General features: G+C 41.9%; 1 protein-coding gene across 1 annotated transcript in view; it reads left to right on the top strand.

Moving 5' to 3' along the window:
- The first annotated feature begins 897 nt into the window (after positions 1 to 897).
- The window catches only part of LOC101852891 (ribosomal RNA processing protein 1 homolog A), a 21,946-nt gene continuing 1,869 nt past the window's right edge, over positions 898 to 20,974 (top strand). Inside the window, exons 1-10 of the mRNA XM_005111587.3 lie at positions 898 to 1,056; positions 3,694 to 3,776; positions 5,621 to 5,764; positions 8,117 to 8,311; positions 9,900 to 9,964; positions 15,707 to 15,887; positions 17,054 to 17,181; positions 17,676 to 18,885; positions 19,522 to 19,606; positions 20,724 to 20,918. Of these exons, the coding sequence (XP_005111644.3) occupies positions 900 to 1,056; positions 3,694 to 3,776; positions 5,621 to 5,764; positions 8,117 to 8,311; positions 9,900 to 9,964; positions 15,707 to 15,887; positions 17,054 to 17,181; positions 17,676 to 18,885; positions 19,522 to 19,606; positions 20,724 to 20,918 (2,443 nt within the window). The 5' untranslated portion in view covers positions 898 to 899. The remainder of the gene's footprint in view (positions 1,057 to 3,693; positions 3,777 to 5,620; positions 5,765 to 8,116; positions 8,312 to 9,899; positions 9,965 to 15,706; positions 15,888 to 17,053; positions 17,182 to 17,675; positions 18,886 to 19,521; positions 19,607 to 20,723; positions 20,919 to 20,974) is intronic.

Here is a 20,974-nt window from a genome sequence, read left to right as displayed (position 1 = left end):
AAAAGTGAACTCACGGTGGTTTGGTAGTAGATGTCATCGTCATCCAGTGCCTGATCTGCGACAGACATGGGCGACCATGGTTCTCCATTCATTCGTTTGCTCGGATGCTCTCTAAAAAAGCTACGTTTCCCTGATCTTTCCATGTTACCCATTTGTTTAGGTTCCCTAAGTATTTTGTTCTGGGCCTTCCCCTGCCTCAATTTTGCCAGTGAGAGCCAGATATTCAAGACCTTTTTTAAAAATGTCTATGTGTCCCAAAAACTGCATTTGTCGTTTCCTGATGGTTTTTAAAATTGAGCGTTCCACGTGGGCTTCATCAAGAACTACCTCATTTGATTTCTTTTCCAACCACGATACTCTTAGCTAGCAGTCTCCTAAGAAATCACATTTCTGTTGTTTCTATTTTATTTTCACTGTCTTTAGTGATTGTCCAGCATTCACAGCCATGTAGAAGGGTTGACAAAACAGAGCATTTCAGAACTTTCATTTTGGTGTTCCTTGAGATGTTCCTATTTTTAAGGATAGGTCTCATTTTATTGAAACTAGCCTTAGCCATTGTAATTCTCCGTCTTATTAATTTCTGTGGAACATTTGGCATCAGATGTTATCATATATCCTAGCTATATAAACTGTTGGACAGGTTTTATCTTTTCACCTTTGCTAATGAGATTACAACTAGATCCAGGTGTTGCTGCTTTTTTTGGGGATATTACCGTGCATTCTGCTTTCTTTACTTTCCACAATAATCCTTTACGTTCACTTTCTGTTACAACAGTATCTAGAAGCAATTGAAAGTAGTAGATGTATGGATAGAAACAATTTGGGTCGAAACGAAAAGCGTACTTCGTGAATAAACATCGAAGTCGCTGTAACATTGTGAGAAAAACTACTTCCGGTCCATGCTACCATTTCCTACCATTATCAACATCGTGGAGAAGATGGAAGGCTCCGCCGAAGTACACTTTGCTCAGAAACTTGCCTCTAATGAAAAGAAAATTAGAGACAGGGCAATGAAACGCCTACAGAAGTATCTATCCTTGAAATCGTCACATGGAGGTAACTTTTGTTTTCCATGTTGCTATTTGTAGGCTAGAGTCTGGATCTACTAATCTAGACTCCGCCTCGTGATCTTATACTATACTAAAGATCTAAGTTTAGCACGTTAAATTCCCAAGCCCAAAAAGTGTGCTAACCCCCGACTCAGACCTTCAAAACTTTGAACTGGGCCTAAAAATGTGCAAACTATCGTAATTTTGTCATGAACAGATCGTATAACTGTGGTATTCAGTCTTCCATCATGATTTTGGAAGCTTTTCCTGAGCCAAAAGGCGCTGAAACTTTCCGAAATCACAAAAGAGTTCCCCTACCGGGTCTGTATACTTTGTGACTTTGTTCCCGGTTACCGGGTCTGTATACACTCCCTTTGAGTAATCTTGATGGCCACCTCTATTCTCACCCCGGGTGAGTAGGTCCCGGGGTCGGGGTGAGAATAGTGCAGGCGAGTCTTTTGGCTATTCTCACCCGGTGCGCGCTCACCGTTATAGCCTAGATCTAGATCTAGGCCAACCAATTTTGCGTTCACCCTAAACCACAGAATTCTACACTGTGATAACAGAAAAATTGTAAAATTCTGTGCCGTGAACAAACGTTCCATTACTACTGTTAGTCTACTAGATCTAAAAGCGTACAATTTTGTCTGTGGGCAGTTGAGAGAGAGGGAGAGAGAGAGAGGAGTAGCACGAGAACTTCCGGGCAAAACAAAATGGCGACCCGCGTAGTTCGGCTCGATTCGAAAAGTTAAATAGCAGTAGCATCTATGGAGACGACCAAATTAATTTACTTTTGTGTTTTAACATCATTTTTTAACTTTGTTTTGGTCATTTTGATCGTCCACACCGATAGACAGTATTCAGAAAGAGACAGAGAGAGAGAAGAGGGGAGGAGTAGATCTTGCGAGAACTTCCGGGCAAAACAAAATGGGGACCCACATAGTTCGGCTCGATTCGAAAAGTGAAATAGCCATAGCATCTTTGTAGTCTGTAAAATAAGCTTACTTTTGTGCTATAACGTAATCTTTTCTTTGCCTTTATCCATTTGATCATCCACATCGATAGAAAGTATTCCGAAATTAGGAAAAACTGGTCTTGTTTCACATCGGGTGAGAATAGCCTACGGTGGCAAGTCTCACCCGGGGTGAGAGGTCGATCGTATTTCTGTTCTCACCCAGGGCCAGGGTGAGAATAGCCATTTCCAATCTTGATGACATAAAATTTTGATCCAGGCCTGATAGTGGTCGCTCGCTTCGGAAGTCCTCAATTGTAGAATTTAACGTGCTAAAGTATAAGATCACCCCGCCTTCTACTCTTCTACATAGTCTAGTAGTCTAGTCTCTAGCTAGACTAGATCTAGAGATAGATATAGAGAGAGAGTGTGTGTGTGAGGGAGAGAGCAAGAGGGAGGGAGGGGGGGAGAGAGTGTGTGTGTGTGAGAGAGAGAGAGAGAGAAAGATTTCAACAATTCATCTTTAGTAGCATTACTAGGTCTATCACTTATCAATCTGATAAATTATTTGCAGACGGAAGGCTGCAATGGAACACTTACCCTGTAATTTTAAAGGCTGAAGTGACTATTCGGACTCGAGTCCCTATGAAAAAATGTTATTCGGACTCTGATTCTTGTCCAGCATGACATCACTTCCGACTTCCTGTGACTCGTGAATCCGGCTTCCTGTCCTGCCTCACTCGTGACTCGCCTCAGGCTGGGTAGAGACCGGGATCACTTCGGGCAAAAAGGCGTTTTGTGCAGGAGCCGACTTTTAATCTTATGATGAATTTGAGGCCGGCCTGAAAAGTTATAGCGCTTCTAATAAATGTTTATTTGTCAAGAGGTCATCAGAAGCAATAAAGATGGTTCGTTAGCGTGTGTCGGGGTCGGATGGGCGGCCTGCACACGTGTGGCTGTGTGCATGTCGGGGAGGGGGGTGGGGGGGCACTATCGGTCCGGGCGTTGAATGTCACATACGCCTTAGTCTTTTTGCCCCCGTTAACTGATCAGTATTACAATAATAAGCTAGTCTTGACGTAGATCTACGTAATGAATTGTGTGCTGGTCTATGGAATCAAAAGTTGCCTTATGCTCAGCTCTACACAGCAACACAACTTGGTAAACAATCGATATGACACATGCTTGTGTGTATTTGAACGAATCAGTCTTTTTTTTTGTTCCCCAGCTCATAATATGCAGGTGCCAGGTGGTCTGCTAATCTTCAATTTTACCTTTTTCTACAACAAAGAAAGTGGGAAACATGGGGGGCGGGGGGGGGGGGGCGTATCAATGAGGCGGCGGGCATCGGATTGGCAGAAAAGGTGTGAGAGAAACTAAAAAATGGCGGAAAATTGGAAGCACTGAACGTTAGATCTATAGAACGAAGACACTTCCTTTTTTTCGGACTCGAGTCCGAATATGAAAAAATGGTATTCGGACTCGAGTCCGAATAACGACGGCCTCAATTTTAAAATAATTGCTAAATCTAGACTCTAGATCTAGAAATGTGGGGAAGGACTTCCGTAACGAGCGACCACCCCAAACTACGCAATAAAGAAGGGACTTTAAAGTTTTTTACTTTAGTCACTTTAGTTGGTTCACAACTCAGCCTGAATTTTATAGTTGTTCTTGTCTTTTTTTTCTTTGCAGTTGGTCTTAGCGATGACGACTTTCTCAAGATATGGAAAGGGCTCTTTTATTGCATGTGGATGCAGGACAAACCCTTAATTCAGGTGAAGATTTGTCAATCTTAAATTAAAAATCGAAAGGTTTTTTTTCCACAGGGTGAAACTCTGACTTAAGGCTATTAAATAACATTCCCTTCTTCTTCATTAGCACACAGTTAGTTTTTCTGTCTGAAATTGTCAACTGTCACTTTCTCCTTTTTCTAAAAACATTTTTTCGCTTTTTTTTCTTCAAATGTGGCTTTTTTAAAGGCCACCTCTATTCTCATCCCGGGTGAGAATAGCTCAGGCGAGTCTTTTGGCTATTCTCACCCGGTGTGCGTTCACTGTTATAGCCTAGATCTAGGCCAACCAATTTTGCGTTCACCCTAAACCACAGAATTCTACACTGTGATAACAGAAAAATTGTAGAATTCTGTGCCGTGAACAAACGTTCCATTACTACTGTTAGTGTTAGCCTACTAAAAGCGTACAATTTTGTCCGTGGGCAGTGGAGAGAGAGTGAGAGGAGTAGTGCGAGAACTTCCGAGCAAAACAAAATGGCGACCCGCGTAGTTCGGCTCGATTCGAAAAGTTAAATAGCAGTAGCATCTTTGTAGACGACCAAATTAATTTACTTTTGTGTTTTAACATCATTTTTTAACTTTCCTTTGGTCAATTTGATCGTCCACACCGATAGACAGTATTCAGAAAGAGATAGAGAGAGAGAAGAGGGGAGGAGTAGATCTTGCGAGAACTTCCGGGCAAAACAAAATGGCGAACCCCGTAGTTCGGCTCGATTCGAAAAGTGAAATAGCCATAGCATCTTTGTAGATGATCAAATTAGCTTACTTTTGTGCTATAATGTAATCTTTTCTTTGCCTTTATCCATTTGATCATCCACATCGATAGAAAGTATTCCGAAATTAGGAAAAACAGGTCTTGTTTCACGCCGGGTGAGAATAGCCAACGGTGGCAAGTCTCACCCGGGGTGAGAGGTCGATCGTATTTCTATTCTCACCTCGGGTGAAGATATCCACTTCCTTTTTAAAAACTCCCATAAACATGATTTAGGTAATTTACTAAGGAGGCAGGCTTTGGCACTGCCTGTCAGGGCCAACCTAGGCTTAGAGAGATTCTTCATTCCAGCGGAGAGACAGAAATGTTCAATAAAGATTCTCCCTCTACACAGAAATTGACCTCAAGTCCTCTGCACAAATCCTTTGGTGTCAAGCAGATTGTCACCTCTATTTGTTTTTAGTGCCAGTAAGTTTTACAACTCTTACAACACAAATAGGTCATATTTATATGTGCTGAATATGAGAGGTGTTGCTAGAAAGTAGGGTGTCACTGAATGGGGTTTTGGGATGTTTTTTGCCGGTTGACATGTTCACTAATTTTAACAGTACTCCTTGCTCTCAGTATACAACACAACAGTTGGTTGTTTGGTCATCTGATAAAAATCTACAAAACCCCAGCGAGTCTGTCTGTTTATTGTGAACAGTACTTATTTTTACTCAGTTTGATGTTTATGTTTTATGCAAATATAAGTTAAATAACAGGCACAGTTCTGGGGACTTTGCAATGCTGAAAAAAATTGGGTGAAAAATTTGATTCTTGTGTACAAAGGTGAAATAGCCTTCTGTATACTTACAGTTTAGTCATAAAAGTGTTTAGCACTTTGCTGTCACATCTTGCCGATCGGCGGTGTTTACCACCCAGATTCTTTGGATTTTACCCCAAATTCCTTTGCCTTTGATGGCAAGGGTTTTTACTATTTGAGCCTTGTGATGGCAAAGTATTAAGAAGGTTCATCGACTAGTGCATGATCTCAACTTAGTTAAGCTTAATAAAAATACAGGCTCTGTACTTTTTCTTTTTTTTAACTTATTTTTCTGTTTCCTGTTCTGCAGGAAGAATTGTCCAAAAGAATTACTGGCCTCCTTGGATCATTTCCCAATATCGAAGATGCTCTGAGGTTTGTGAAAATTTTCTTGGCCACTCATGCCAGGGAATGGAACGGCATTGACAAGCTGAGACTGGACAAGTTCTTGATGGTGAGGATACTATTAGTTTTTACAGCCATGCTTTATTTCATGTGCGGTTGAAAATCAGCCTTCTGGGCATGCTTGCCTTTCGAAAATTCCCCAAACTGTTGTTTGCCCAATGTACAACTGAGATGCTGAAGTTGGCTGTTGCCAACTTTTGTAGAATATAATATATAGATACTAGGATCATCTTGAGTGGCTTTATGCGGTCAGTGCCTTTCCGCCAGTTTTGAAATTTTGAGAATATAAAGGAAAAAGAATCCCAAATTAGAACTTTGACTTTGGCCCTTTTGATTTATGAACTAAATAGTAGGCCAGGGCAAGATCGACGGCAAAAGACTCGAGGCCTCGATTCCAAAACTGAAAAAGAATCAAGGAATCGAGTCCGATTTTCGAGTTTGGAAGCTGCTTCAAGTGGGCTGTTTAGAGGCCATGACTTGATCACTGCTAAAAATAGCTCTTAAGATCGAGACCTCGAGTCTTGAACACTGCTAAAAATAGCTCTTAAGATCGAGACCTCGAGTCTCGAGTTTGACAGACGTGGCTGGCTAAGCCTGCGCGCGTGCCAAGACAAGTTGGCTTTCACGCATTTGTGTGTTTGGGTGTGGGTGTGTAAGTGTGTGTGTTTGTGTGTTGCCTACCTTCTATCACTCTTGCCAATGCGTGGGGCACAGGCTCCTTCTCTCTTGCACCCTATGCTTCCTGATATGTCAATGCATGCTTTGGTGACAAATGTTTTGTTATTGTCGACGTTTTGTTGTTGTACGTGTACGTCAAAACATTATTACAAATCGTACAAACAACAGTACTGTGTTTTCCTGCTTATAAAAAAAAGTCCCAAGCTAAAGATCGACATCCAGACATGATGACTCATTGATGTCAACTCTAAACACACAATATGATTTACAAAAGAATACGTGTACAGTGAAGATGAAAGTGCAGTGAAATTCAAAAGCAAGCGTTCAATGTTCAAGACAAAAGAAAGAGAAAATGGAAGTGAATGATTTAATTTGGGATGGGCGGGGGTGGGGCAACAACATTCAAAGTAGCAGTAACGTATGTGCAGCGTGGTTTCGTACTGGTAGAAACGACAAGTAGGCCTAGGCCTAGTTTAGCATTCACTCATAGCGAGAAAGAGGAAGGTGGGGTGGGGTGGGGGGTTGCGTGAGACAATTGATGGTGACTGACTGGCACTTTCTTGCCCCTACCTCACTAGGCCTACGAAAGTTCGTCTCGGGACAGACCTGACTGACGTTTGAAACCTTTGAACTAGAGTGTAATGTACCGCACCTATTATTGGGACGTGACAGTGACATTTTTGTTGCATTGAGTCCCGAGCAGTTGTGAATTGCAACAACATCGGTGGGACAGTATGACCTAATACTGTTTTCTCTTTCTCTTTTTTCTAATATGAAGCAACAGAGCACAGGCACATGCAACCTCGATTCATCCACCTTGAAGACACAGTCTTGAATCTACATGTATCAAGGCCTAGTGCACGCCAAATTCAAATAGTGAAAAAAAACCATAAGTAAACAAAACTCACAAAAATTAATTTAACATGGTAATCGGGCGTTAAATTGGGTTCCCCGAGTAATTTTCGCTAATTTTAGGTCGCTGATCACGAAAATCTTATTATTTTTTAAATTTGGCCAATATTTAAGAAATTTTTGGAATGCATTTTTAACTCCGCCTAGGCCAACATCAAAGAAGCCGCCTTATGCCCCGGATCAGTCCCGTCCTGGTGCGGTGTCTGTTTTGAAGCGAAAAACTCGACTGTGGGGTGGGACAGCCCTAGGCCTATCCCACGACAGGACTGTAATAGTGAGGTAGAGATTTAGATTCTTGCCTCGATTCTCGGAGTCTAGGCTAGGAACCAGGCTAAATAAAAGGAGACGGGAGGCATCGACCCAGGGCGGACTCGAAGCTTAGAGTCTGGGAACAAGATCGATTCTTTGAGCCCTCATTTGGACTCGAAAGAATCGATCCCAGAATCGATCTTGCCCTGGCCTACTAAATAGGGGAAGAAAATAAAAGAACAAAATGAAGTCGTACTGTAAGATGCCCCGTATGTTTTTATTTGAAAAAGTGCTTTATCTTTGTTTTGGAAACCTAAACAATTTGTTTAGGATAATAGTGGAATGATACTGACGACGTGTCTTTTTGTGTTTATGAGCATGTTAGACCAGTCTAAAATCACATAGATTAGAAAATTTACCTGATAAATAAGAAAGTGATTTTGCTTAACTACTCAGTGTTAAGACTCCATCACATGTCAATTTTCAAAATGGCCCTTGGCGGAGTCTTACACTTCAGAAGCAGTCGTCATGAAGTCAACAAGTCCATTCCTTTTCCCCCCAGATGATTCGGGACATGCTGCACAGAACTTTCTGCCTGCTCAGCCAGGCTGGTTGGCCGGTCCCCGCGTGCCTCTCCTTCTCCAGGAGCCTGTCGGAGACGGTCATGCAGCCAGAGGAGTCGCGCCTGCCAGATGGTCTAAGGCTGCACATAGCTGACATCTTTGTCGAAGAGCTGAGAAAAGTTTCTCTGAGCGAGGTAATACGATAGATAGTATGCTACAAAATGGGTAGCTCTCTCTGTGAATAAAAAGAGGAATTCAGATTTGGGGGGGGGGGGGGGGGGGGGAGAAAAGGCTTGTTGTTATATTTTCATATGGGTGATTTTGGTTTTATATTGATTGTTGCTCTTTTATTCAAACTGATAATGTGCATGATGTCCATAGCTGCCACTTTCCCGCTAAATAGCGGAAACTCCGCTACATCTAGCTTTTCCCGCAACTTTCCTCCTTCCTCCGCTGGACCGCTCTTGGTCGCAAATTTCATACTTTTTTTTTCCACGCGGAAAACACCGAACCGGGAGAGAGACGAAAACGCGGTTTGCGCATGTCCGCCCGTAGCTTTCAACTTCCGTTCTTCTAGGCCCAGCGCTAGTTTCACATTGTTTATTGTTGTGGAGCAACGCAGTGTCGATCGGGCATCGGGACGTTAGCGCGCCGAGTTGTCATTGAAATTGGCGGAAATTCGAGAGAAATTGATTCAGAATGCAAAAATAAAAGGAGCTGGAATGAGAAAGAAGCAGCCGGTGTGCGACTTGAAAAGTTCATTAGAAAATTGAACTAGCCGTTTTTTGCGAAAGAAATCGCGGCCCGCGGCACTCCTGTACAATTGCGGTCCCGTTTGTTTACATGACGGCTATTGTGGCTGCTGCGGAAGTGAATCTAGATCTAGAAAATCTATCTCTAGATATAATCTAGATCTACACATATTTAGATATATCTAGATCTAGATTAGATAGCCTGGCTATAATTTTAATTCAGTTTATCTCTAAATAAGAAACACACTACAGGGACACTAAGTGCAAACGGGACCGCAATTGTACAGGAGTGCCTGCATCCTTGATCCGATACTGCTCTACGTCTATGTATGTACAAGTTTAAAGTGAAAGAAATCTTTTTATGAAACACCAGCTGGCAAAAAAGACTGGATTTTTAGTCACCAAGTCCAAACTGTGTCAAATTGACTCGAATGCTTGTTAGTCAACTTACTGCCTTTATGTTGTTGTTTTTTCCAAATACATTTTAATTCAGTTGCCTATGGTTAACAATATGACAGTTTTCCCTTCCAAAACCGTAGGCTAGATTTTCCAGTATATATTGCCTCTGGATCTCACTGGTTTCGGAGAGCGCGCGTACGCCTTTGCATGAATTTCCTCCTTTTTTAAAATTTCTGAGTGGCAGCTGTGGATGTCAGCAAGTTTCATTGTGATTAACTTCAAAATGTCTACTTAAAAAAATAACAACTAAAAGTGCAAGGTATGAAGCAACATCATGCCGGGTCTTGTCCCCCTGGTGATGGGGGGGGGGGGGGGGTAGTTGTGGAGTGCTAGTATGCTAGTTTCATATTTTGGTAAAAGTTTTGCCTTTTTTGCATTCTTTCTTTCTTTAAAAAATTAATAATTTTTTTTTTTTGCTTTGATTTTTTTTTGGGGGGAGGGGGATGAGTTTGTTGTTCGAGAAATGTGGGTCATAATTCGAACCAAAGTTTGTGGCCCAATGTTCAATATATTGTTTTTCATTTTGATAGAATGTATTGATATATATTTTTTTTTCTTTTTTTTTTTTCAGATGACAACTCCTAAGTTGGTGACTCTTCTCCAGCCATTCATCGTCTACATTGTTTTCTCAAGAAAGTGAGTGTAGATAACATCCTGGCCAGAGAGCTGTTATAAGATAGATTATTGATTCTGTTGTGGTTTGAATATTTTTTATGTGTAAAAGAAAAAGGCGAGCAACTGATGATAAAAAAACAGAATTTGTATACTGCATAGCCCTGCTCATCAGCAAGCTGCATGTGCTTTACAATCTGTACAATTACCCCAGCAGACCCTAGAACAACCAAAAACATTCTCTGCTTCCTGCGAAGTGCACAGAGCAATCAATGGATTTAACACGCAAACACTAACAAACTGACTTGATCTTTTGCTTTCAACTTGCTCATTTCACGCCGCACCGGCAGTGGAATTTTAGTTGCAGCGGGGGTTCCCCGCCGAGTGCCTCTTATCACGTCGGGGTCATGGGTCAGCTCCCTGTTGTCGTTCTGTCTGGGCTGACTTAATTTTGGGTACTTTTCAACGTAAAGTTTTAGATGTATCCTTGTATTTATGATAATTATCATTTAATGCACCCAAAGCTAACATTTCTGCTCTTGAGACTAAGAAAAGAACTGACATTGTTTCTTGCTTGGTTATTTTGTTAGATGCGCTGAAGTCTGCAATGCTGAATTGAAACATTTTTTGAACGAGTGTGAATTAAAAATAAATCAATATAAAAAAATAGCACAACAAAACCTGTTAAACTTTTGGAACATGAACAGCATGACATTGGTGCAGATACTTAGAAATGATGGTGTCTGCACATGTCATAGAAAGCTGTAATTTTGCAACTTTATCCATGCGGCACACAATTCGCTGTGAAGCAATTCCTCAAATACAACTGTATGTGTCCAATATAATCGTGAATATTCGCATATTTTCTCGAAAGTTTACAAAAATTACCCTGTAGTGGCTCTATGAAGTAATACAAATCGATTTTAGTACCAGAATACATCTACAATGCAATACACCAACCGCATCTGTTACACTCCAGTTACTTTTCTTAATACGTTAAGTCTAGGTTTTTTAAGTTGACTGAATAACAGGGATGACTTCTCGTAATTGGTTTATGAGAATAGTTTCTAGCTTTCCAGTGACACTGAATCAGCTTTTGGTTTTTTTCTATAACCATTTGCAATAACTGACTATGTTCTGATTTCTTTACATTCATAAGTGTCAGCGCATATTTCCGACACAAAAGCTTGGGAATGCGTTAGCTGTCATTATTTTTATTCCATACAAGAAGTTCATCTCTACCCATGTATTTACATGGATTTGTGGGTTTTTTAAAAATCGCATATATTGTATCTTTCTTAATTGTATATATAGGCTGCTACAGACACAGCATGTTTCATGAACAAACGCAGAGCAACTCTCTTTTTTTAATGGTAAAACAATAGTTAAAACATACAGATGTACATCTTTCTTCTCTTTTAACATGACTATTACAACTTGCGCAGATTAAAAATTTCTCGTTTGTAAAAGACATGATATTTGTAGTCAGTTAACTTTAACACAGATTTTGGAGACATCCGTCGAGCCGTTTTTAACAGGGTGTCCAGCAAAGTCGTAAAAAAGTCGTAAATTCGGCGCCCTGGTCGTAAAGGTCATAAATGGTAGTAAATTTGCCTTGAAGGTAGTACAAATTTGGTAAAAAGTCGTAAATTAGCCTGCATACTGAGTGATGAAGCCAGCAAGACTTTTCAGTGAACCCTAGCCGCGGTACATGACTCCGTTTTTGCCGGTCGCGATTGTGATATAATTATTCATTCACCTTTTCCCTGTCCGAGAGTACGGGAGTACGTTTCACACAAAAGCCGGCTATGGCGGCAGGTGGAACACGAGGCTCGATCGGGAAAATCAGGATCTACTTTCGCTTTCGTTACCACCCTGAAATTTGGCGTAGATAAACTGATAACGCAACATTTGTAATATGCAGGTTGTACAGTATACCCGCTTTGTTGCCGTGCAAATAAAATTAATAATTACTCGGACTCTTCACCGTGCTGTCACTTGTGGGGGTGGGGGGGGGGTGAAAAGAAAATACAAGCTTTGTCCGATTTTTAGATTGTCGGGTTCGCCAGCGGGACAGGTCAGTGAACCTTCGCGCGAGGCACTACAAGGTACGGCATTGGTGAGCACCGGCGTTTGTTGGGGTCGCCAAAGTTCATTAAAAAGTCGAGCGTTGCGAAGTATAGGACTACAGAGTAGGGCAGGGATTATTGATTTTTTTTAAAGAGACACTCGGGGGAGGGGGGAGGGGATAAAGGCAACACCAGAGGACAAAAACTGTAAGCAAATTTCAGAATTTTGATTAGATTTAGAGCCCTCTGCAAAGCGCGTGTTGGTGCAGGCCTTGTGTGGAATCGGGATCCTTCATACCTTGTAAGCCGTGTTATTGAAATAAAGTGTTCGCGTTTCATTTGTTGAGTGATAGTAAATTAGAACAATATTGTAGCTTTCTGTTCAAGACTGGCAGATTTTCAGTGTCACTGTCTCTTGCCCTGTCACAGTTCTTACACCTCTCACACTGAATAGGTTTACTCGAGTCATTACGTGTGTGCGCGTTGTTGTTGTGTAACATGGCCCTGGAAAATGGAGAAGCCGGTTTGGCAGTCACCCTGTGTGTACACATTAGGTATAAATCTACCCCCCTCCCCCTCCCACCTCCACCAGGGCAGTGCTACTGACTGAAACGTCTTTAGGCCATTCCCAAAGGGAGGATATTAACATGTTCTTATGCACAGTAGAATTGTAAATGGGCTGATTTATCAATGTCATGCTCATACTGTGCTGGACCAGCGTAGGGGGAACTGCTGCCTTTTCTGTCCTCTTCTTTACTATCGTCATTTTCCTCTACTTCTTTTGTATGTTTGTCACGCTTGTGAACTACTATTTCCAGGGTGCCTTGATAGTCGAAGCTTGATTCCCTGTTTGGACTTCTCTGTTGACATCCACCCATTGTTGCTCATATCACCTACGCAGTTGCGAGCGCCGTAAAAACCTTACTAAAACTAAATCTAGCTGCAAGCAAGCTTGCGATCGTCTGTCTATCCTCCATTTTGTCGACTGGACTTTGTTGTGTGTTCTTTTCGTTCCATATGTTATGTAATAATAATGTATATGTTATTGATGGCGCAAATTAACTCCCTTTTTCGAGCTGGTGTGGGGCTTGATTTGCTGGGTAGTAAATTTTTTTTCCAGGTAGTAAATTTTTTCAGGAAATATTGCTGGACACCCTGTTTTAAATAAACAATCATTTATTCATTCGTTTGTAACTAAACTAGAACTAATTGGGTACTCTACAAACACTTGTCCAGAATAAAGATTAAGGCAAAGAAATTACCACTCTAACGCAGAATAAATCTTAAGACATTTGAGTTGAGCTTTTAGTACATCTGTGTAGTGGTTTGCTGTGTGGGATGGGGAAGAAGTTATATCGTTCCAAACGTAGACAAAAACGTGAACTTCTTAACCGACACCGGCAAAGTCGCTTTAGGGCTCATTAACATCGTGACCCCGAGTCAGGGAGCTCTGGCGGGTTGCTGAGTCACGCTGACTAAAAGTGGCAGAATCGGACAAAAAGTGACGTCGTAATTTACTCTTGGGTTTGGTAGAGAGATAGAATAATACGTATGCTGCTCAAATGAGCCTGTAATGAATCTGACTGCAATATTCCAGCCGAAAAATTGATATCGTTGGCCAGCTATTTAGATGTACTTAGCCCAAAGTTTGGAAACAATTTTTTATTGCTGTGGTATTGGTTGCATGTGTTTGAGAAATATTTTGTGGAAATTCAAATTGAAAATTTTGGGTAAAATGTATAGTGTAGTTCATAGCTGCCACTTCCCCGCTAAATAGCGGAAATTCCGCTTCATATAGCTTTTCCCGCTACTTTCTTCCTTCCTCCGCTGGGCCGCTCTCGGTCGCAAATTGCGATACACACGGAAAACACCGAACCGGGAGAGAGACGAAAACGCAGCTTGCGCATGTCCACCCGTAGCTTTCTACTTCCACTCTTATAGGCGTAGCGCTAGTTTCACTTTGTTTATTGTGGAGCAACAATGTCAATCAGGCATCGGGACCGTGGCGCCCCGAGTTGTCTTTGAAAACAGCCGAAATTCGGGAGAAATTGATGCAGAATGCAAAAATAAAAGGAGCTGGAATGAGAAAGTATCAGCCGGTGTTCGACTTGAAAAGTTCATTAGAAAATTGAACAAGCCCCTTGCTGCACTTTGCGTTTGGTGCGATAAAGTTGCGGCCCGCGGCACTCCTGTACAATTGCGGTCCCGTTTGTTTACATAACGGCTATTGTGGCTGTGGAAGTGAATCTAGATCTAGATAATCTGTCTCTAGATATAATATAGGTCTACACATATTTAGATATCTAGATTCTAGATCTAGATTAGACAGCCTAGGCTATAACTTTAATTCAGTTTAGATCTCTAAGTAACACACTACAAGGGCACTAAGTGCAAATGCGGCCGCAATTGTACAGGAGTGCCGAAATCGCTCAATAGAGCGGCAAATGTGTTGCCTCCTTGATCCAATACTGCTCTACATCGATGTACAAGTTAAAAGTGAAATTTTTTAAAATGAGACAACAGCTGGCAACAAACTCTGGATTTTTTGTCACCAAGTCCAAGCTGTGTCAAATTGACTCAAATGCTTGTTAGTCAACTTAATGCCTTTGTTTGTTTTTTTGGGGGATACGTTTTAATTCAGTTGTCCATGGTTAACGAATATGACAGTTTTCCCTTCCAAAACCGTAGGCTAGATTTTACAATATATTGCCTCTGGATCTTACTGGTTTTACTCCGGCCTTCAGAGAGAGCGCGTCCGCCTTCGCGTGAATTTCCTCCTTTTTTGAAATTCCTGAGCGGCAGCTTTGGTAGTTACAGCAGTTCTTTAAAAAATGAAGCAGTTTTATTTTGCTCCTGAACAATTTTGCTTTCTGGGCTAAGAGCAGTTGAACAGTCTGCTACGACATGCTAAACAGGATAGACCTAACCCAGCTGGAATGGAACTCACTTCTTCTGTGTGCAATGGCAAAAAGCATAATCATTACCCTTGCAGATATCGATGTCAAGATAATCTTCTCCTTACAATGTGTCTCACACACACACACACACGCACTAGCACACACACACACCACCACCTGCCACTGTTTTTGGCAGGCTCTGCTGTAGAAAAAATAATGATAATAATAATAGATAGCATTTGTATAGCGCATATCCCTGCTCAACAGCAGGCTCTATGCGCTTTACACTATATAGAAGTCCATACTTAGTATGTGTCAAAACGGGGTGGAATCAGGCTCTGGTCAGTTTTTGGGCATGTGGAGTTTTTGGTGTCATCTGAAAGTTGATTTATTTTCCTTTTTTTTCCTATGAAATAAATATCCTTGTATCTTGAATAGAACTCAAGATATTTGCCAGGTCGCCTGGTTTCAGTGGAGAAATTAGCGAGAACATGGCTGCCAAAGTTTGGTAACTCCCAATAGCTAGAGTCCTTGGAAAAAGAAAAACGACATATTTTGTGCCTTTAATAAATGTTTTTCAATAAAATTCACATGGATACGTGTTATTATATGGACATAAAAGAAGTTGAGCCAAACAAAATAAAAATTCCAAACTGGTGGAAAAACGCGCGTTTCTCCGATCTCTGTATTTTGCCGAGCGCCTGATTTCACCAGGCTGCCTCATATATGTTAATACATTCTAGTCTAGATCCTTTAGCAAATCCCTGAAGTTTTGATTGTTTTCGTGAATTGTTTCCCAGGGCTGAGCTGGTCCAGCGAGTCATGTCTTGTGTGATCTGTGAAGCCATCAGCACGCTGCGGCCGTCAGAAGAAGGGGACAAGGATGGTGAAGTAAAGACGGCAGATCCTTCCTCCCAGGAAGAGCAAGACATGGAGGTAGACACAGCTGAACAAAAAGAGGATGAAGACGTTACGTTTCAGGTAATTGGTGCTTTGACTTATGGGAATTTCTTTTTTCCAGAAAATTGAAAAAAAAAATTCTTTTTATTTTATTAAGAAAAGATTTTTACAAATTTGTTTCTGTGGCCAGCCTTGTTTTTTGTGGGGGGGGGGGATCATGATTCCTCAGTAAATTCTAGAAGTCCCACTACTTTTTAATGGCAATTCTTCTGTAAAACCTGGTTATTTCAGTTGTATTAATAAATAATAATATATAACAATTATATAGCGCATTTCCCAAAAAAAGTGGCTCAATGTGCTTTACATTGGAATACCCATTTTCAAGATCTTTCTTCTCATGCAATATACATTTATGCACACACACACACACACACACAGACTACTTTCATTCAGACGTAGGAACAGAACAACTATAATAAACATAAAGCTAAAAGCTTATGAAGGATAGGCCTGCTGGAACAGAAAATGCTCAAGATGTCTGACTTTGACGTTAATGGCTCTCATATTTCTCTATTTGTGTAAGAAGAAGGGATAAAAAATGGAGGAGAGAGTTGTCAACGTATGGTTTCACAAACCCCTATGGCCATAGTGGTGTGTGTGTGGTCATATAGGTATGATTTCACGGTCAGCAAGGTTTACTAACCAAGCAAACAAGGACAGTTTTCAGATTGTTATGAATCTTATGTTGCGACTCACTAATAAACGTACGTGTATAGAAAGGAGCTTTTCCACTTTCACCGTTTCCTCTCCTCTTCTTAAAAAGGAGATTTTGTTTGGAGACGCTTTTTAAATTTCCTCTCCCATTCTTAGAAAGGAGATTTTGTTCGACTTTACATTCTTTTCTGGCTCCTACCCACCTCCTCCGGTGTATCAGCTTAGTAGACTAGCTTCTTTCTTTTCTTTGAATAATTCTCCGGTAACAAGCAGGTGGTTGGAGGGTGCTACTGGTCGGTCCTACGTCTTTACTTTCCTTCTGTTGTTTCTGTCTGTCTGCCTTGCTTTTTCCCGGCACTCAATGACCATCATTGTGTCAATGTTCTTCTCTTTAGTCAAACAAAACCAGAAACAAATGTAATCTTTGGCGCTTATGTAAGGCCGTTTTGTGTTGTGTGTGCCATAAAACTCTCAAACTTGATAAAATCAGACCAAACTCAAGTGTTTTGTTTTGTCTTCCCGTCTTTCCTCAGCTGGATGTTAGTCTTCTCCTCCAGTGGATGTTCCGACTGGCCCAGAAAAATGAAGTGAAGGCCAAGAACAGGGCAGCTGTCTACAACCTGGTGAAACAACACCCTGAGGTTTTACTGAAAGTGAACAGGTTAGATCTTCGTTCTCGGAGCTATGGTGTTATCCCCGTTTTGATTAATTCTTGGCGCTCATTTGACCTTATGCAGTTGCGAGTGCCGTAAAACCTCTACTAAAACAAACAATTCCTGAATTATTGAAGCTTCCTGGCCAAAATTAGTTCCTTTATTTTCGGTGTGTCTATCATAATTTGCTTCAGACCCTGAACATGTTGGGGTTTGTGAATGTGGCTCTGAGAAAATGTGTTTTGTGTTTTGTAGAATTCGTCTTTCTTGGGCTTTTTATACTTGTTTTTGTGCAATTTCTTCATCTGAAAGGATAAATTTGTAGGAAAAAAAACAAACTTAAAAAGTTTTCAGTGATGAGAATGCATTAAGAGTGTAGTAACAGATGTATTTTTCTTGTGTTAAGCTTGGAAATGTAGTCACTTTAATGAAGTTTAATATCTGCCACAGCGCCTGCTGGTTTCTCTCTTTAACCTAGATTGCTCATTGTTTTTCTTCGCAGCTCAGAGCAAGGTGAGGATGACGACTTCTCCCATATTTTCCCTGATTTTGGTCAGGCTTTTGGTGCTTCGGCACTCACTTCTCCAGGTGCTGGTGGTGAGCAGAAAAAGAGGAAAAGAAGGAGAAAAAGAAAGAAGCAGTCTAGTGGAGTGGTTGAGGACGGTGCTGGTGGTGAGGTTCCCGAGGGAGAAGTGAGTGCCGAAGTACCAAAAGCCGAGACAGAAGAAAATGTGAAAGGGCCTCATAAGAAAAAGAAAGGTGGCAAGGACTTGTCAGGTGTCAGTCAGGCGAATGTAGGGGGTTTGGGGGCTCAGACTGAGGGGAAAAAAAAGCACAAGAACGGGTTACAGGTGAGTGATGGTGGTGATTCTGCCAAGTCTGACTCTGTAGTCGTAGTCACTCCAAGTGTTCAGAAAAAGAAAAAGCGTAAACTGTCTTCAGACGGGGAGGTGAAGGGTGTAAGTGCTGGTGGGGATTCTCCCAGTGGGAACAGTGACCCATTTCTAGGTCAAAAGTTGAAAAAGCGAAAGCTCTCGTCAAATGCAGGGGCAGACAACATCAAGAAGAGTGAAGAGAGCAGCGGCACTACAGATGTGATTAGCAGTGATGGGTCACTAGGGGTGAAAAAGAAAGTAAAGGGGAAGAAGTCTCCGAAAAAAGTAACTGCTGAGGAGTCTGTCTCTGTGGAGTCATCGTCGTCGTCCCTGTCTAACACAAACACTAATGCCAGACCTAAGGGGAGCAGACTGAAAGTGGAGGCCGTCGAGCTCGTGCACTACCCACAGGCTCCAACGACCCCCCTGTCAGCTGGTCAGAGCGGTCGGGGGCTCACCTCACCTGTGAAGGTGGAGTCTTTGCATTCAAAATCTCCGAGTGACATTATTTCCGCCAGCAATGTGGTAGGCGACGGGATGTCTCGTCTGGAGTCGTCCGTCTCATCATCTTCATCGGCAACATCTCCCACTTCCCCTTCCCGCAACGCACAAGAAAAATCGCCACCGTCCACCCCCAACGCGAAGCTGTCAAAGCCGAAGAAAGATACATCTGGCTCCAAAGAGGACATGGAGACATCGCCTGGGCTTTCTAGGTCAAGTGCAACAAGCTCATGGACTGTGGTGGAGACAGCCCTGGCCACCCCATGCGCCCTGGTCAAGAAAGCAGTGGCCATGGTAGCCCCTGCCTCCGACCCGGGCCCAGCGGTTGAACACAAGGTGAGCTTCATTTTGCTGACTGTTTTGATTCAGTCACAGTCCTTATATATAGCTTTTATCCAGTGTTCTATTAGTTGCAGACCACTGTACTCTGAAGCCAATGTAAAAAAAGGCAGATTATTTTTTTAATTCTCAAGATTATTGTGTAATAGTATGGGTTGTTGCACGCCAACGACAAAAATTTGATTCACAATTTTTATTTTATCAAGGACTTCTTTTCTTTTGCTGGGTTACTATGCGTCCATTTTTGGGTGCATTTGATACGTTGAAATTCTTTGTTTCTTTAAAACAAATTTCATTATGCTTTGGTCTGAATGCTTTTGCCTCTTTCTTACATTGTTTCTGTCTCTGTTCTCATATCGATGTGTTTCTCCTAACTCATACAAATCTTCATTCAGCTGAATGGCTTCTGTGGTGTAGCAGTTAGACGCTTCACAGTCGCTTGGAAGAGGATCTGAGTGTGGAGAACTTTTATCACACTTGGTCTTTCTGTTGTATCCAATCCCTCTCAGGCCAGGTTGACCCTGACAGGTAGAGTTGAAGCCTGCCTCTTAAATGACCTAAAATGTTTAGATGGGGGAGGTAAATAAAACCATCTACATTTCTAAGAGATTTTAAATGACTTTTTTCTTTCAGCTGATGAGTGATCCTCCAGGTCTAGCCATGACACCGGGTGCCAAGAAGAAGGTGGTGTTTGACCTCCGGAAGAACAAGGCTAACAGTAAGTGGGACAGGGAATTGTTGGTGTGTGTGTTGGATATGTTGGGGGAGGGGGTGGTATTGCGAATGCTGGGTGGAGGCAAAGAGTCTACATAACAAGAGGGGCCACTCCTCTCTTTGAGCCAATTAAAAAAGTGTCCTCAAAATTCGGTGGCGCCCTCTTCGCGAATGCGCACCTTTTGCAAACAGAGTTACCCTACTTGTGTTTAAAAAAATCAAAGTGAAACTAGCAAGTTTTGGAACAAATTTCAGAAGAACGCTTTTTAAAAATGGTTACGCTGACAAAAAAAACTTTTCCGGGGGCAGGGGTGATTGTTTTCTTCGTTTAATTTGACTTTAGAATGAAAGGCGAGAGATCATTAAAATAAAAAAAACCCTAAAACTCCGCACTGAACGAATCCGAACTGCTGATGAACAGCAGTCGATCTGCGCATGCAAGGAGGTGCTATTCCTATTCTTCTTCTGGAAAAACGAAAGAGAGCTTCAAAACAGACTGCAGCGCCATCTGAAGCAAAGAGCGGACTTCCGGCGGACACTTTTTTGGCTGAGTGGCCCATCTTGTTATGTACTATCTTTGGTGGAGGGTGGTATTGGGAGTGCTAAGAAGGTGATGTATGTTTCTACTTCGTTACTTGGGGATGGTTCCCCACTTCGTTAATTTTCCTTTCTTGTTTCTTTCTGTCTGTCTGTCTATATTTTTACTCAGCACTGAATGGTCGTTGTGCTTTTCTTTTTTCAAACTCAAACAAAGGGCAGGTGGGTGGAGGGCGCCACTGGTGGGCCCCCCTTCTGTACTTTCCCTCTGTTGTTTTGTGTCTGTCTGTCTTACTTTTCCGTGGGTGGTTGGCGGGTGCTTTGGTGTGGTTTTCTCCTTTCCTATCAAACATCTATTGTCCTTATCTCCCCTTCTTCTTTTTTTCTGTTTGTTACTCTCTTGTAACTCCTCTAATCTTCTGGCGCTCATATGACTTTATGTAGTTGCGAGTGCAGTAAAACCTCTACTAAAACTAACTAAACTTAACTTTTCCCAGCACAAAATGGCCATCATTGTGTCAATTTGCTTCTCTTTACTCAAACCGTAGGGAGTTTTTAAAAGATTATTTTTCTCTCCTCCTCAGAGTTCCAAGACTACCTGAAGAGCCTGGCTACGCAGGGTGCCCCTCCCTATGAGCCCAGCAAAAGTCCATCACAGAGTATCCTCAAGCCACTGTCAGCCTCCCCTGCACCCTCAGAGGATGGGAGCCTCGAGGTCTCAAGCGACCTGGGTTTGCCTGGTGGTGGCAAGAAGTCCCGTGCTCAGCGAAGAGATTCTGGTAATTAAAAGGGAATTTAAACAATTTTTCTTGGGGGGGGGGGTTAAAACATTCTG

The sequence above is a fragment of the Aplysia californica genome, unplaced genomic scaffold, assembly GCF_000002075.1.
Source record: "Aplysia californica isolate F4 #8 unplaced genomic scaffold, AplCal3.0 scaffold01082, whole genome shotgun sequence".
In the NCBI taxonomy this organism is placed as follows: domain Eukaryota; kingdom Metazoa; phylum Mollusca; class Gastropoda; order Aplysiida; family Aplysiidae; genus Aplysia; species Aplysia californica.
The sequence above is the reverse complement of the archived record's forward strand: the minus strand, read 5'-3'. Positions and strand labels throughout refer to the sequence as shown.